General features: G+C 45.0%; 1 protein-coding gene across 6 annotated transcripts in view; it reads left to right on the plus strand.

Annotated features, from left to right (window-relative positions):
• Nucleotides 1-18,229, plus strand: part of gpam (glycerol-3-phosphate acyltransferase, mitochondrial) — an 86,492-nt gene that overhangs the window by 27,739 nt on the left and 40,524 nt on the right. For 4 of the 6 annotated variants that reach the window (XM_072479506.1, XM_072479509.1, XM_072479508.1 and 1 more), the window contains exons 2-3: nt 7,619-7,740; nt 15,293-15,415. In XM_072479506.1, coding sequence (XP_072335607.1) covers nt 7,639-7,740; nt 15,293-15,415 — 225 coding nt within the window. In that variant the 5' untranslated portion in view covers nt 7,619-7,638. Of the gene's footprint in view, nt 1-6,537; nt 6,608-7,618; nt 7,741-15,292; nt 15,416-18,229 lie in introns of those variants that run through there. The other 2 variants (XM_072479504.1, XM_072479505.1) reach the window with 1 other exon arrangement.

An 18,229-nucleotide genomic window follows, 5' to 3' on the forward strand; every position in this document is an offset into this window, starting at 1 on the left:
TCTACAAAAGGAGCATTGAAATGTATTTCTTTTGTTCCTTTGCAAATTGGCATACTGTCTGCGTTGGCTGAAAAATGCCACCGGAATGTGCTTGCAATGTTAAAATGCCGAATGCTCATCAGATCTGAAATGAGTGACGCTGTGTTGGTGTGTTAAATTCAACTTTAATGACATTCTTTCAAACAAGGTCGGAACACGGCAGCTGGGGCAAATTTTGTATTCACTACTTTGTGTCAAAAAACAGAATTGATTCATGTTTTCTATTTGTTATGGACTTCAGTTGGGAGGGAAGCTGTCATGAAACTGGTCGATGAGTGGGGAAAGCTGCCCAGTTTGGACATCACAAATGGTTTCAAAGAATGCAGTGCGATTAGGAATAAACCACTAGTCAAAAAGGAGATGGGGGGGGGGGGGGGGTGCGGGGTAACGGTAGAAGAATTGAATTTGGAAGTAGTTTGCATCTAGTCTTTGAAATCCAAGCTCATCCAAGTAAATAAGCTTTAAATGAGAGGGTGTGTTTCCACCCAAATAAGTCACCTGTCATCCAACCTTTTAACCAGAGGATGTGTTCATGGTCAATGTGGAAAAGGATACCTGTAAGCAAAAACTTGATTGGGCAATTTTTCAATACAGTATTTATCTACCAGAACCCTGCTGACACTAGCCCCGACTGCCGTGACAACAAATGGATGCGATGTTGTTGCGTACGGAAGTTCTGACCTATTGAACAGAGGTGGCTTCCAGTGCTGTTTTCAGATGTTGCTACCTTTTCCAGGATGTAATAGTAATAATAATTGCAATGTTGCGCCGACCTGTGAAACCACTCTAAAGCCCATCTACACTATTCCCTTATTGTCCATATGTCTATCCAATGGCCATTTGAATGCCCTTAGTGTTGGTGAGTCCACTACTGTTGCAGGCAGGGCTTTCCACGCCCTTACCACTCTCTGAGTAAAGAACCTACCTCTGACATCTGTCTTATATCTATCTCCCCTCAATTTAAAGGTATATCCCCTTGTGCTAGACATCACCATCTGAGGAAAAAGGCTCTCACTGTCCACCCTATCCAATCCTCTGATCATCTTGTATGCCTCAATTAAGTCACCTCTTAACCTTCTTCTCTCTAACGAAAAAGCCTCAAGTCCCTCAGCCTTTCCTCATAAGATCTTCCCTACATACCAGTCAACATTCTGATAAATCTCCTCTGCACCCTTTCCAATCCTTCCACATCCTTCCTATAATGCGGCGACCAGAATTGCACGTAATACTCCATATGTGGCCGCACCAGAGTTTTGTACAGCTGCAACATGACCTCATGGCTCCGAAACTCAATCCCTCTACCAATAAAGGCTAACACACCGTACGCCTTCTTAACAACCCTCTCAACCTGGGTGGCAACTTTCAGGGATCTATGTACATGGACACCGAGATCTCTCTGCTCATCCACACTGCCAAGAATCTTACCATTAGCCCAGTACTCTGTCTTCCTGTTATTCCTTCCAAAATGAATCACCTCACACTTTTCTGCATTATACTCCATTTGCCAACTCTGAGCCCAGCGCATCAGCTTATCTATGTCCCTCTGTAACTTGTAACATCCTTCCGCACTGTCCACAACTCCACCGACTTTAGTGTCATCTGCAAATTTATTCACCCTTCCTTCTATGCCCTCCTCCAGGTCATTTATAAAAATGACAAACAGCAGTGGCCCCAAAACAGATCCTTGTGGTACACCACTAGTAACTGGACTCCAGTCTGAACATTTCCCATCAACCATCACCCTTTGTCTTCTTCCAGCCAGCCAATTTCTGATCCAAACTGCATTTACTACCTTTGTCGATGTGACGTGAACTTGATGGCTTGCACTAATCCTCTACAGCCATCAAGGAAGGCTAGAAAAACATACAGGATGAATCAATGCGAAAGGCGATGCACCTAGAATTATAAATCAATAGAAGGAATCAATTTGGCCCATTATGCCTGTGCTGGCTCTTCGAGAGAGAGTCCAATTTCATCCCAAACCCATAGCTTTTTCCCCACAGGCCTCCAAATTAATCCTCTAATTACATATCCAAAAACCTTTTAAAAGCACAGTGCATCCTCGATCATAACAACTTCCAGTGTGAAGAAATTTTTCAACTAATTTCCCCTCTAGTTCTTATACCAATTATTTTAAATCTAAGCTCTAGTTACTGAGCCACTTTGGACATAATTTGTCTATACCTGAAGGGTCAAAACAACTTGGGAATTTTGATATCCTCCATTAGACCTCCCCTTAACCTTCTTTACTCTAAGGATAAAGTGGGGAGGCACGGCAGCACAGTGGTTAGCACTGTTGCTTCACAGCTCAAGGGTCCCAGGTACGATTCATGGCTTCGGTAGCTGTCTGCGGAGTCTGCACGTTCTCCCCGTGTCTGCGTGGGTTTCCTTCGGGTTCTCTGGTTTCCTCCCACAGACCAACGGTGTGCAGGTTAGATGGATTGGCCAATGCAAATTGTCCTTTGTGTCCAAAAAGGTTGGGTGGTGTTACAGGGATAGGGTGGAGGTGTGGGCTTGAGCAGGGTGCACTTTCCAAGGGTCAGTGCAGACTCAATGGGCCTCCTTCTGCACTGATTCTATGATAACAATTGTAGCTTCTCTACTGAACTGAATATTCCCATCCCGGATATCATCCTGGTAAATCTCCTCTGTGCCCTCAAGGCACCCACCTTTATGCGTGGTACCTAGGATTGCACACAGCACTCCAGCTGAGGCATGTTGTGGCACTTTGAATGAGTAAAAGAGAAAGGAGATGAATTGGAAAGTTGGGATTAGGTGAATCTAATCTTTGACTTCAGAAGTCTGAAGACCGTAGGAGGAAGCATTGAGGTCAAACATTCCACGGTTGAATGGAAATGCTGAAATTGAATAGCTTGTTCTGTTAAGTTTATCCTGCAGTGTAAATAAGATGGAACAGCACGTCACCAACATCCTTGAGATAAATATCAACCCACCTTGTGCTCATTTACTGATACTTTTGGAGGCCTTAGAGCTGCTCTTCCTTTTGCGACATGCAGTCAGTTTCAGATTTAGGTCACACCCTGAAGGATTGGAGAATGCCACATTCCTTTTTGATCAGTCTTTTATTTAAAAAAAAAGCATTTTCAAGTTTTAAAGTAAATGTGTGACTGTCCTTGAAGTTTTACTTGGCCAAATTATCTTGCTGGTTGGTGACATTTTCTGCCAGGAAGTAAGATTGCATTGTAAGAAGATTTCAATGTGTTGCCACGGGATATGTGATAAATATAAAGGGTTTTTTATTGCTTAATTTCTCCCACTCAAGACTAACAATGGTATTGTTATTCTACTGTACTGCAATTAAGGATTGAGGCGAGTCGCCTTATCTTTTTGAAGCGTAAGTACAGATCACATATTCTAAGCATTTTTTTCTGTTAGGGGGAATGGTGGGTGGGGCAGGGGGACGCCTACACGGAGAATTGGCATTAATTATCATACGAATGATTGCCTGGCTTTCGTGGTTGTTTTGAAATAAACAACGTCAAGCTCTTTTACTTGCTGGGCATAATTCTAGCTCCAATGGTGTGATTCACGCAGCAAATATTTTAAGAAGAGTCTCACAGTGAGTCCAAGGTTCAGAGAAAGTAACTTGGACTGCAGCGAGTTTTTCAAAATATAACTCTCTTTTGCGGGATTGTGTAAGCATTGTTGTTACAAGACCTTTTTCTAAATATGTTTTAATTTATAGTATTTCCAAATTGGGTGGGCAGAAGCAGTTTTAACTTGAAATGTTTGCTCTCTTGAAGATATTAACTTCTTGATGGGGTAGGTTTCACAGTTGGCGGCAGAAACTGGTTGCAGAGGTTGGGCACTGAGTATCGACCAGTTTGACGTCATTGGATAGCAATCGAGACTTAAAATCCAGGCTGTTTTATTTCCCTGCTTCTCAGCCCAGAGTTTTGGCACAGTTGCTTAAACAGTTGAATTTGTTAGGTGCATTAGAAAGCGTAACTCACTATGTCGATGGATTAATGTTAAAATCAACAAACTTGCCCTTGCACACTTGGCTTATTAGTTCAGCAGAATGTTAGTACTGGTTCGTGTTCAACCAAAATGAGATTTGATTGCATAAACTCTGTCGGCCTATTTTGCAATGCGATTTGTGCTCAAACTTGTAGGTTGGCTCCATTCCAGGATCATACCCACAAAGTAGGTTGAAGCTGTATTAAACATTGTGTAACTGGAGGACCATCATTCAGATGAGGAATTAAACTGAACTCTTCACAGTTTAATAGTCAAGAATAATAACTCAATAGTCCCATGGCACTATTTGAAACCCTGGCCAACAATTTTCCATCATCTAACATCCCCAGAACGATCAACAAGCATTCATCACCGTTTGTTATTTGTTGGACTTTGCTGTGCACGAGTTGGTTGCTACATTTGCCTACATGTCAGCAGCGACTGCATTTCAAGAGTAATTCATTGGCTGTGAGATGCTTTGGAATAGCTGAAGACATGATAAATCTCTGGGCAGTTCTTTGTTACTTCTTCCCTCACTCTATCAGTGTTTTAACTTGCGTTATGGTTCCATGGATTGGTACCAGTCCACTGATACCTCACTTATAATATTAGTTCACAAATAAAACTAGACAGTTAGGCTATTTGACCAAAGATAGCATCACCTTGTGTATCTTCTCCTATCGAACATACTGCTGCGACACCCTGGGCTAGTGCAGTCAATTCCAGTCCCACTGGACCCGGAGTCACAATGCAGGTGAAATTAGATTTTATTTGAAATATCCGAGGTCTTTGGTTGAGCCCAATAAACTGCAGGCACCAGGTTTGTAACTTTAACACAAGTAATCTTTTGTTATGTGCAGTATTATAATTAAACAGACAGAAAATATAACTAACTATCTATTACCTCTTTCCTAACCCGCCCACCGTGTACACACAAAAACACAGAGGGGAAAGGGTTGTAGATCTTTGATGCACTGGGACGACTTCCAGTCAATGTCTTTCTGAGGTTCAGGCTTTTGTTTTGATACTTTTTCCTTCTAGGCTTGAGATGGTTTTCTCTGGCAAGGTTGTCTACTTTCTCTGCAGACTCAGTATCATTTCAGGTTTAAAACAAAGAATGTACCAGGCACACTCTGCTTTCAGAACAATAGAGCAGATCTTTCACTTCAATAAGCAGGAGGGAGAGTTCCTTTCACTTCTGTCCAGTTCTCTCAGAAAGCATCATGCAGGAACTAATCACTGACTGTTGTCAGACAGAACTCTGTCCCTGGCCAACCCACTGTTGCCAGTTAACCAATCAAACCAACACCCTCCAAAGCTGGTTCTTAAGATCTGCCTCGGTGCCAAAGTGTCTTGGCTTTTCTTTTCCAAAATACAAAACCTGGGAACATAAATGTCCTGGCAAGCAGGCTGCTTCAACTTTGAATCTTATGCTTAAAGGCACATCCTGATTATGACCAAAAAATTAAATAAAAGAAATGGGAACAAAGGAAATAAACAGGAAGGAGTCTTCCAATACCTACTTTTTTCAGTATTGTGCTAAAATACCACCGGACTGAGTAATGTCCTCCAGTCTCTGGAGTGGCGCTCAAATCTTCTATCTTAGAGATGAGAGTGCTCCAACTGAGCCAGTGCTAACAGGCCAGTGCTAACAGTTTTTTATCAATAACTAAGAAATCAATTGTGTATCATGTCGAGTAGAAGTGGATTCAGTTTAATGCCTGATCTGAAAAACATCAACCCTGACAAACCAGCACTCCCGTAGCACTGCATTGAAGATTCAGCCTAATTTATTTGCACCTCTGTTTGATACTGAGCTGTGCAGACCAGGATGATCTTGAATCTCACCTTGGCCAAAAAAATTACAAGACACTGCCACCCTCGCTGAGATCAATAAGTACAGACCAAGAGTTGGACTGGGAGCTTCCTGACTTGTATTGTTCATCTACAACTTGCATTAAGCATTGATGAAGCCCCTTCATTAAAAAGAAATAAATTCCAAGTAACATTTAGTAAGTTTGTAGTTGGCATGAATGTTGAATTGATAGCCGTCAGGCTCACAAACAAGACATTGGTTTAATTGTAATGGACGGTAACAGGGCTCAATGGTTAGTTCAGGTACTTTGGATAAATCTCTAGAAGAGTGTGAGCTCATTGCATTTGTTGAATACTTAAGACAATGTTCTCAATGCAACAAGATAATTTTGTCTTTTTTATTGATGAAAATCTGTTTTTCCCTCCCCAAAGGGACACGGAGCTGAGATACCTTTAACTTTTACCTCACAAATTGCTTTACATATTACCTGAAAATTGCTGTGCCAGTATTGTTGGGCAAAGTTTATTGGGTTATAAAGAGTTAAATCCTTAACAATGGAAGTGAACTTTCAACTTGATCAGAAATCTCTGATTAAGTGAACCATGCTTAATGATTATACGGTGCACTGTAGCAGCTAGTCCAGTTTGCGCAGTGCCTGTATGTAAGATTGCAATCCGACACCACCCCTGAGTTTACAATGATACTTTGATTGAATAATGTACAGTTCTAACAGGAAAGGTCACAAAGTCTGTCCTTCATGCCTTCCATGTGGTCAGTGTATTTTAATTCATACAATTGTGCCAAATCTCTGCTCACTGTGTACAGTGAACTTGCATTGTTTGATCTCTTGCAACTTCTTATCTGATCCTTGCTATTATAGCTCTCTCGCTAACAGAGCTAGCGGATAGAATACATTACTAAAGCAGTCCTTGAGATGCCATACTTTGCACAGTACAGTGCAATCTCCTTTATGCCCTTTTCCTCATGACAGAAAAGGAACTGTTACTTATAGAAAATCCCTTGCTCAGGATGTCCTAAATTGCATTACAGCTAATTAAATGATTCTAAAATGCAGTTGCTATTGTAGCATAGGCGATCTGACAATTAATTTACGCACAGCAAGGTCCCACAGCAGTCTTTTTTTTTAATTTAGAGTACCCAATTATTTTTTTTTTCCAATTAAGGGGCAATTTAGCATGGCCAATCCACCTAACCTGCACATCTTTGGGTTGTGGGGTGAAACCCATGCAGACATGGAGAGAATGTGCAAACTCCACACAAACAGTGACCCAGGGTCGGGATCTGAACCCGGGTCCTCAGCGCCGCAGTCCCAGTGCTAACCACTGTGCTGCATGCCACCCTGTCCCACAGCAGTCAGGAGCCACACTATTAGATAATCTGTTTTAACATTGTTGGCCGATGTATAAATATTGATCAGGGCACCATGGAGAACTTCCTCACTCTTTTAAAAATGCCATATGATCTTATGCATCCAGTTAAGAGAGCATTCGGGCCTCAGTTTAACCTTTCATCCTCCAAGTGTACAGCACTCCGTCAGTATTACCCTAAAGTGCCAGCCTCAGGGATGTGCTCAGGTCTCTGAAGTGGAACATTCTGTCTCAGAGGTGACAATGTTACCACTGAGTCAAGACTAACAGGTTTATCAGTAACTAAGGAATCAGTTTGTAAGAATACATGCAAGTTAAATATTTCCCGTACAATTTTTCATACCTTTTATATTGAAGACAAACATTGTTTTGAAATTTGCATCTTCATTTACAGTATTCGAGTGGGTAAGCGACATGGCTGAGTCGGTGCTGATTTCTTCTGTGATGGACGCTGCCTGTTTGCCAAACACAAGAGCACAGAGTGGCAACAGAATGAAAAATTCCAATGATGAGCAGGTAAGCAAGCGTGTGCAAATTATCTGTTTCTGCACTAATGCGTATAAGTTGTAAAATATGTCAGAATTTCAATGTAGCACAGGATTTTTACTATGGGGTCCCCCAGAAAGATAAATATTACAAATTCCACTGCAATTATTTATTTCTCCCTCTTCCCCAAAATATTGAAATCCAGAATATATTTTCATTTAATCATAAATTTGGTAATGAGTTCTGTAAAGCCCTTGCATCTCAACTCATGGTTCAGTATAAATGGGAAGAAAACCCATTTTACAGGAAGGAATGTACTGTTTGTTTCAAATGGTCCTCCAGAATTTACTTAAAAATACATTTAATTAATACTCCTTGCCATTTGTCAGAAATGTTAGTTTTCAGGTGTTCTTCCCTTCAGGCTACCCCTGGTGGTTAAGGGTTCCATTTGCCCAGTAATCATTGCATTGATTACTTCGGGGGGCTGCATTTTTGATATCAGCTGGGCATATCTAACTAGTATGATTCCCCAGACAGGGCAGGCCCAGCTAAGCTTCTGAAGTCACATGACCCCATTATAGTAGATCTCCGTGATGCATCCATAACATCAGCAGGGTGGCTTAGAGGTAATTAGATGCAAACAAAATTGGTTTCAGTGGTTGTAAAACTTGGATCATTTTCCGAAATATACACGTGCAAATAGCCACCAGGGGAAAAACTTGAATAAAAATGTACTTCCCTTAACTTTCTCTTCAAGCAAATTTCAGAGGGTGTTGTTAAGAACCTGCGAGAATGTGTCTCTCTCGGAGGATAACTTGAAACATTGGTTCTTAGTGGTGTATATTTGTTTGGAATAATATGATAAACAACGTACAACCCAGTGAGAAGCAGTCCAGTTGTAGTGTAAACAATTGATAAAGAATATTTATTAAAGTAAAAGAAAAGAAATGACAAAAAGAATATACACTATAACAGTGTTTTTCAAAGTGCGGAGGGGAGGGGGTGTCAGAAGGGTCGCAGAGTTAAGGGTCGTGGTGTTCCAAATTGATCGAATTGCTTCTTGCTGCGCGCATCAGCCGCCTGCATCATTGAGACTGAGAATTGCTGCATAATCAGCAGTGCAGGCTCTGACAATGAGCGGCAATAGTGAGCAGGTCAGCGCGTCCTGCTAGTTCACTTGGCGCCAAGCACCCTGTAGATACGTGTTTTTGGTGCAAATTCATTTGGAGGCCAGCTTCTTTCACTTTCGACCAAGGCAAGAGAACTGCGAAAATGAATTGTTTGGTTACAAGTAAGAAATGGCCAGAGACACAAATCGGCAGTGTAGCTACTATCCAGGATCTCACATTGGAATCTGCTGGGGCGAGCTGTTCAGGAGAGTCCAGGACAGGAGAGAACAGTGGTAGCTTTGTACGGAACCCCAGGGCCTCTGGTGAACATTCTACAAATCAATCTGGAAAAAAGCAGTATAAAGATGATTTTCTTAAAGTATGATTCTGTTAATTGTGCTAATGCAAAACAGGATGCAAAGACCAATAGTGTCTTATATGCAGGGAAATACTGTTGAATAAGAGTTTGAAACCCTCAACTGCAAACATCTGGAGACTAAGCATGGCGAGCTAGGAAATAAACCTCTTAAATTTTTGTCAAAGAATGTAATGAGAACTGAAATCATCAGCTGAAATCCTTGGCGGAAATGTAACATTGAATGGCTAAGCACAATTAATCTCTTACATGATAATTACCACATGGTTAAAAAGAAATGCCCCATGCTGTTGCAGAAAGATTAATTCTCCCTGCGGCATGAGACATGGCTCTCATGGTCCTAGTTGAGGGGTCAGCTAAAAGTCTGAAATGCGCCCGCTTAGTGATAACACAGTGCTTCACTGAATTTGTGATATTGCTTGAGAATTTAGAAGTACAGCTTATTTCTCATTTAAAGTTAGCACAGGAGTTCTCAATAGAACTGGATGAAAGTACAGGGGTGAAATTCTCCCGAAACGGCGCGATGTCCGCCGACTGGTGCCCAAATCGGCGCCAATCAGACGGGCATCGCGCCGCCCCAAAGGTGCGGAATGCTCCGCATCTTTGGGGGCCGAGCCCCAACATTGAGGGGCTAGGCCGGCGCCGGAGGAATTTCCGCCCCGCCAGCTGGCGGAAACGGCCTTTGTTGCCCCGCCAGCTGGCGCGGAAATGACATCCCCGGGCGGTGCATGCGCGGGAGCGTCAGCAGCCGCTGACAGTTTCCCACGCATGCGCAGTGGAGGGAGTCTCTTCCACCTCTGCCATGGTGGAGACCGTGGCGGAGGCGGAAGGGAAAGAGTGCCCCCACGGCACAGGCCCGCCCGCGGATCGGTGGGCCCCGATCGTGGGCCAGGCCACCGTGGGGGCACCCCCCGGGGCCAGATCACCCCGCGCACCCCCCCCCCCCCAGGACCCCGGAGCCCGCCCACGCCGCCTTGTCCCGCCGTTCAAAAGGTGGTTTAATCCACGCCGGCGGGACAGGCAATTTATCGGCGGGACTTCGGCCCGTACGGACCGGAGAATTGAGCGGGGGGGCCCGCCAACCGGCGCGGCATGATTCCGATTCCCCGGCGGGGGTCGGAGAATGACGCCCCTGATGTTTCAGATTGTGGAATCTTGCTAGTTTACGTCATGTATGTTTGGCATAATTAACTTGTTGAGGATTTCCTGTTCTTCCTGACATTACCTTTTTTTTTATTAAATATTTTATTGAAAATTTTTGGTCAACCAACACAGTACATTGTGCATCCTTTACACAATATTATAACAACACAAATAACAATGACCTATTTTATAAACAAAAAATGAATAAATAATAAATAACAAAAATGAAAACTAGCCCTAATTGGCAACTGCCTGGTCACAAGTAACACTCTCCAAAAATATAATTTAACAGTCCAATATATAATTATCTGTAGCAACGACCTATACATACTATACAGTATAAATTAACAACCCTGAGAGTCCTTCTGGTTCCTCCTCCAGGATCCCTGCCATTGACAGGGATACCATATCCCATCTCTTGAAATCCTCCTCCATCTGTTCCACCAACCGCGTTAAATTTAACCTATGCAATGTGCCCCAATTCTTAGCTATCTGGATCCCCAGGTAACGAAAGTCCCTTGTTACCTTCCTCAACGGTAGGTCCTCTATTTCTCTACTCTGCTCCCCTGGATGCACCACAAACAACTCACTTTTCCCCATGTTCAATTTATACCCTGAAAACTCCCCAAACTCCCCAAGTATCCGCATTATTTCTGGCATCCCCTCCGCCGGGTCCGCCACGTATAGTAGCAAATCGTCCGCATACAAAGATACCCGGTGCTCTTCTCCTCCCCTAAGTACTCCCCTCCACTTCTTGGAACCCCTCAACGCTATCGCCAGGGGCTCAATCGCCAGTGCAAACAATAATGGGGACAGAGGGCATCCCTGCCTTGTCCCTCTATGGAGCCGAAAATATGCAGATCCCCGTCCATTCGTGACCACGCTCGCCACTGGGGCCCTATACAACAGCTGCACCCATCTAACATACCCCTCTCCAAAACCAAATCTCCTCAACACCTCCCACAAATAATCCCACTCCACTCTATCAAATGCTTTCTCGGCATCCATCGCCACTACTATCTCCGTTTCTCCCTCTGGTGGGGCCATCATCATTACCCCTAACAACCTCCGTATATTCGTGTTCAGCTGTCTCCCCTTCACAAACCCAGTTTGGTCCTCGTGGACCACCCCCGGGACACATTCCTCTATTCTCATTGCCATTACCTTGGCCAGGACCTTGGCATCTACATTTAGGAGGGAAATAGGTCTATAGGACCCGCATTGTAGCGGGTCCTTTTCCTTCTTTAAGAGAAGCGATATCGTTGCTTCAGACATAGTCGGGGGCAGTTGTCCCCTTTCCTTTGCCTCATTAAAGGTCCTCGTCAGTACCGGGGCGAGCAAGTCCACATATTTTCTATAGAATTCGACTGGGAATCCATCCGGTCCCGGGGCCTTTCCCGCCTGCATGCTCCTAATTCCTTTCACCACTTCTTCTACCTCGATCTGTGCTCCCAGTCCCACCCTTTCCTGCTCTTCCACCTTGGGAAATTCCAGCCGATCCAAGAAGCCCATCATTCTCTCCCTCCCATCCGGGGGTTGAGCTTCATATAATTTTTTATAAAATGTCTTGAACACTCCATTCACTCTCTCCGCTCCCCGCTCCATCTCTCCTTCCTCATCCCTCACTCCCCCTATTTCCCTCGCTGCTCCCCTTTTCCTCAATTGGTGTGCCAGCAACCTGCTCGCCTTCTCCCCATATTCGTACTGTACACCCTGTGCCTTCCTCCATTGTGCCTCTGCAGTGCCTGTAGTCAGCAAGTCAAATTCTACATGTAGCCTTTGCCTTTCCCTGTACAGTCCCCCCTCCGGTGCTTCCGCATATTGTCTGTCCACCCTCAAAAGTTCTTGCAGCAACCGCTCCCGTTCCTTACTCTCCTGCTTCCCTTTATGTGCCCTTATTGATATCAGCTCCCCTCTAACCACCGCCTTCAACGCCTCCCAGACCACTCCCACCTGGACCTCCCCATTATCATTGAGTTCCAAGTACTTTTCAATGCACCCCCTCACCCTTAGACACACCCCCTCATCTGCCATTAGTCCCATGTCCATTCTCCAGGGTGGGCGCCCTCCTGTTTCCTCCCCTATCTCCAAGTCCACCCAGTGTGGAGTGTGATCCGAAATGGCTATAGCCGTATACTCCGTTCCCCTCACCTTCGGGATCAATGCCCTACCCAGCACAAAAAAGTCTATTTGCGAGTAGACTTTATGGACATAGGAGAAAAACGAGAACTCCTTACTCCTAGGTCTGCTAAATCTCCACGGGTCTACACCTCCCATCTGCTCCATAAAATCTTTAAGTACCTTGGCTGCTGCCGGCCTCCTTCCAGTCCTGGACTTCGACCTATCCAGCCCTGGTTCCAACACCGTATTAAAATCTCCCCCCATTATCAGCTTTCCCATCTCTAGGTCCGGAATGCGTCCTAGCATCCGCCTCATAAAATTGGCATCATCCCAGTTCGGGGCATATACGTTTACCAAAACCACCGTCTCCCCCTGTAGTTTGCCACTCACCATCACGTATCTGCCCCCGTTATCCGCCACTATAGTCTTTGCCTCGAACATTACCCGCTTCCCCACTAATATAGCCACCCCCCTGTTTTTCGCATCTAGCCCCGAATGGAACACCTGCCCCACCCATCCTTTGCGTAGCCTAACCTGGTCTATCAGTTTCAGGTGCGTTTCCTGTAACATAACCACATCTGCCTTAAGTTTCTTAAGGTGTGCGAGTACCCGTGCCCTCTTTATCGGCCCGTTCAGCCCTCTCACGTTCCACGTGATCAGCCGAGTTGGGGGGCTTCCTACCCCCCCCCCTTGTCGATTAGCCATCACCTTTTTCCAGCTCCTCACCCGGTTCCCACGCAGCTGTATCTCCCCCAGGCGGTGCCCCCCCGCCCATCCTCTCCCATACCAGCTCCCCCCTCTCCCCAGCAGCAGCAACCCAGTAATTCCCCCCTCCCACCCCCCCCGCTAGATCCCCCGCTAGCGTAATTACTCCCCCCATGTTGCTCCCAGAAGTCAGCAAACTCTGGCTGACCTCGGCTTCCCCCCGTGACCTCGGCTCGCACCGTGCGACGCCCCCTCCTTCCTGCTTCTCTATTCCCGCCATGATTATCATAGCGCGGGAACCAAGCCCGCGCTTCTCCCTTGGCCCCGCCCCCAATGGCCAACGCCCCATCTCCTCCACCTCCCCTCCTCCCCCCATCACCACCTGTGGGAGAGAGAAAAGTTACCACATCGCAGGATTAGTACATAAAACCCCTCTTTTCCCCCCACATTCGCCCACCACTTTGTTCGAACGTTCTTTTTAATAACCCGCTCATTCCAGTTTTTCTTCCACAATAAAAGTCCACGCTTCATCCGCCGTCTCAAAGTAGTGGTGCCTCCCTCGATATGTGACCCACAGTCTTGCCGGTTGCAGCATTCCAAATTTTATCTTATTTTTATGAAGCACCGCCTTGGCCCGATTAAAGCTCGCCCTCCTTCTCGCCACCTCCGCACTCCAGTCTTGATAAACGCGGATCACCGCGTTCTCCCATTTACTGCTCCGAGTTTTCTTCGCCCATCTAAGGACCATTTCTCTATCCTTAAAACGGAGGAATCTCACCACTATGGCTCTAGGAATTTCTCCTGCTCTCGGTCCTCGCGCCATCACTCGGTATGCTCCCTCCACCTCCAACGGACCCGCCGGGGCCTCCGCTCCCATTAACGAGTGCAGCATCGTGCTCACATATGCCCCGACGTCCGCTCCCTCCACACCTTCAGGAAGACCAAGAATCCTCAGTTCCTGACATTACCAACCAGTGCGACTGGCGCACAGATTTTTGAAGCATTGAATAATTGCGTGGTTGGAAACCACGGGCTTAACTGCGGTCATTGCAGAGAAATCAGAAGCGATAGAGCAACCAACATGACTGGGTAAAGAGCGGAGTTATAATAAGGATTAAGGAGGCAACTGGTCACAACACATTTTTGGAATTAGTGTTTAGTTAACCATGAAGCATTTGCATCAGAAGGAATTCCATCCGATCTTGAAATGGTGTTGAAAGGAATTGTGAAAGTTGTGACTTTAATTAGATGCAGCGCACTCAATGTTAGGCTTTCCAAGGCTCTGATCTGATATAGGTGCCGAGCACACACTTATTGTTGAATCAGAGGTACGTTGGCTGTCAACTTGGCAGAGTTTACAAACTGAGGTATGAAATCCACGCTTTCTTCTTTGAGAAATCGTCCCTTCTGGCTGATTTGTTTGGTGATGAAAGTTGGGTGCTATATCTGTCTTGCCTTGCAGACACCTTTTCAATTCTAAACAAACTTAACCTCAAATTGCAAGGAAAGGATGATGATTGCTTTCGGCACTGTGAAGAAATAGTTTTAGTAACTGTCCAGGTAAAATCCAGCAAAAGGTTACCACACAATACTGCTTAAGTGACCAAATCCAGGAAAACATCTCTTCTTTGTTCACCAAAGGCACGGAACTACTTCTTTTGAGGAGAATACCTGCAGTCTGCTGTGGCTCTAAATATTAGATGGAACAGGCCTCCAAATCAAAGATGGAACTAGCCTGTCTGACCATTGGATGGCGAACTAGCCTTCTTCCCCAATGAGGATGCTAGCAGTCATACTGTCTCTTTGATATTCCGCCCTGTGGATTTGGCTATCTACATCTCTTAATTTCCTTGCCGTTTAAAGTTATCATTTGTACAGCACCACTGACCTCTGATAAACAATGTCTCTAGATGGCTGCTAATCTTTTTACTGGGCAAACCGCATCTCATTATTCCTCTCGGTGCCTGCTCTTCTTGTTATTTGTGTGTTAACCTTGTTACTTTCCCAAATTCCTAAGTGTGCTTAGACATTTTACCGTGCTTAAGCCCTATAGGCTTTTTAATTTCAGTTGTATTCTTCGTCGAGACTCTCCTTCATGCCCCTTCTATTCTGTTGTAATATTTTACAGGTAGAGTACAGCCCTAGTTCTGCTGTGTTTCGATCTGCAGCTGCTACTGGAAAAGAGTCACTTCTGAGCAGAAAGCGACCATTTGTTGGACGGTGCTGCCACGTGTGCTCTCCAATAAGCAGGGTAATTGTACTGACTCATTAAGCATGAAGCATTGATAAAAAAATACCTTTTAACCATTACTCTCGATCATGTGCAAATTGTTTAACACTTGGATGGTTAATATGTGTGTGTTTGACCCGATCATTTAATTAAGGCATGTAAATGATGTAATAACGAGTCACCAGACCTAAGCAAGAGAATTTTCTTTTGACGACTGAGGCAGAACTGATCCTTTAAATTTATTGACTTGTTAATTTGGCTTTTTTTATTTGGGGAGCAGTATTCCCAAGGGGGAACATGGGAGTTAAAGCATAAATCAGTCTGATCCCTCTTGCACATTTCTTAGAGGCTGATTCTCAGAAGCCGAAGAACAATATTTCTCCTGCCTTTTGAAAGTAGTCTATGGAACAGAGAGAATAAGAATGCTGAAAATTACACTGTAGTACAGGAAGAATTATTTGACATAAAGTGTGTGTTCTTTTAATTGAGAAAGTTAGGAGACGGCCAGGGCCACAGGTTAGAACATAAACAAGGCTATGAGTCGAGAGAAGGGAAGATAAATTGAGAAATACCAGTTAGAACATGTAGAGCAGACTGATGCATAGTACAGTTAGTGCTGCGATGCTAGATTTTTACAGAATCATAGAATGGTTACTGCACAGAAGGAGGCCATGTGAAACCTTGACTTATTTCTGGTATGAGAAGTTATAAAGCAGGTTCATTGGGAAGGCGGGGAGAGAATATGAGCACAATCAGGGATGAGAGGGGAAGTTGAAATCACCTACTATTATTACCCTATTATTTTTATACTTCTCTGAGATTTGCCTATTTATCTGCTCTTCTGTCTCCCTGAACTAGAGTACACTCCCAGAAAAGTGATTGCCCCCTTTTTTCTTTACAGACCCAGGGATTCAGGAAACTAAAGCCCTCCCTCCTGCACCTTCTCTTCAGCCATGTATTCATCTGCTCTGTCTTCCTATACTCACTAGCATGTGGCACTGGGAATAATGCAGAGATTACAACCTTTGAGATCCTGCTTTTCAATCTACTACCTAGCTCCCTAAATTCTTGTTGCAAAACCTTAATCCTCTTTCCACCTATGCCATTGGTACCATCGTGGGCAGCACAGTAGCATAGTGGTTAGCATGGTGGCTTCATAGCTCCAGGGTCCCTGGTTCGATTCCCGGCTGGGTCACTGTCTGTGCGGAGTCTGCACGTTCTCCTCGTGTCTGCGTGGGTTTCCTCCGGTTTCCTCCCACAGTCCAAAGAAGTGCGGGTTAGATGGATTGCCCATGCTAAATTGCCCTTAGTGTCCAAAATAAATGTTCCGTGGGGGTTATGGGGATAGGGTAGATTTGTGGACTTCAGTAAGGTGCTCTTTGTAAGGGCCGATGCAGACTTGATGGGCTGAATGACCTCCTTCTGCACTGTAAATTCTCTAATTCTATAAATTCTATGACCATGTGACGCACGGCCTCTGACTGCTCCCCTCCCCCTTCCCAAGTTCAGTGACGTCCTTGATTTTGGTAGCAGGGAGGCATTTTGGTACCCTCGGGTCATGTCTGCGGCTGCATAAACGCCTGTCTGCACCCCTCACTATCGAGTCTTCTATCACTATTGCTTTTCCCCCTCTTACTCCCCCCCCCCCCCCCCTCCCCCTTGCCTGCCAGTCCCCCCTTCTTCTGCCTGTTGGTCACCCATGCACTTCCTGACTGCAGGATGACCACATCTTACAACTGTGTTATTGGTCAACCTCTCAGCCTCTGTGCCTACAGCCGGCACTCCGAAACCCGGCCCTCAAGCTGGTCAAACCGGTGGAACTTCTGCACATGTGGTCATCCAGACTGCAAGGAGGGTCAAACAATCCGGCAGGACGAACAAATCACTGAACTTAGTTCCCCAGTCATCTTTTAGCTTAAAGGATTCTTACCTTCAATTTATGCCAAATAGAACCCATAGTGTCTCCACAGTGCAGGAGGCTGTTCAACCCTTCCGAAACAGCACTCTACCTAGGCCCACTCTCCCGCCCTATCCCCGTAACCATGCGTATTGATCACAGTCTGTCCACCTAACCTGTACATCTTTGGAAAAGTTTTTTTGAAGAAGCTAGAACTCTTACCTTTCCTTTAATTTTAAAGTTGAGAAAGCAACTTGCCCGCTACCGACCAGTCAGCTGTCTCCCTTGTACTGACATCACGTTTCAAATCCAGTTTGCTGTGATGTCACGCTTGGCTTTTCTTCCCCCACTGTTTCCTCCCAGCAGCTGAAGCATTCCACCAATGACTAGCCCTCTTCTCCTGTCGCAGGGCAGGACCACTTTCTGAACATGGAACAGTTAGAAAGCAAAGGATCACCTCTTCCCCATTGCACTAAATGCCCACTTTGCTCCAAATTCTTAAATATACTCCCTGATACTTAATCTTGTGTATTAGAGCGTTCTCCAGATTTTGTGCTTGTCAATGTAAGTAATTTCTGAGTTAATGGATGGAACGGTTTCCACATTGTGCACGCTGTGACAGTGTGGAGCCCTCAGAGTTCAGGCGCAGTCTAGGTTAAATGCAGAATTAAACATTGCTTCAACTACCCATTTGTTTCCTTATAAATTTCTTTTCTCTCTTTCTCTCCTGAAGGCATTTACTCCTTGCTGTGGTGTGGATCCAAGGGCTCTGGGAACTCTGCCCTAATGCCCATTATTTGTATCTAAGCCTTCATAGACTGAGCAGGCTGGCCAGTCAGTGTCATGAAATGTAAAATGAAATGAAAATCGCTTATTGTCACAAGTAGGCTTCAAATGAAGTTACTGTGAAAAGCCCCTAGTCGCCACATTCCGCCGCC

This window comes from Scyliorhinus torazame, chromosome 16 (genome assembly GCF_047496885.1).
Source record: "Scyliorhinus torazame isolate Kashiwa2021f chromosome 16, sScyTor2.1, whole genome shotgun sequence".
Taxonomy (NCBI): domain Eukaryota; kingdom Metazoa; phylum Chordata; class Chondrichthyes; order Carcharhiniformes; family Scyliorhinidae; genus Scyliorhinus; species Scyliorhinus torazame.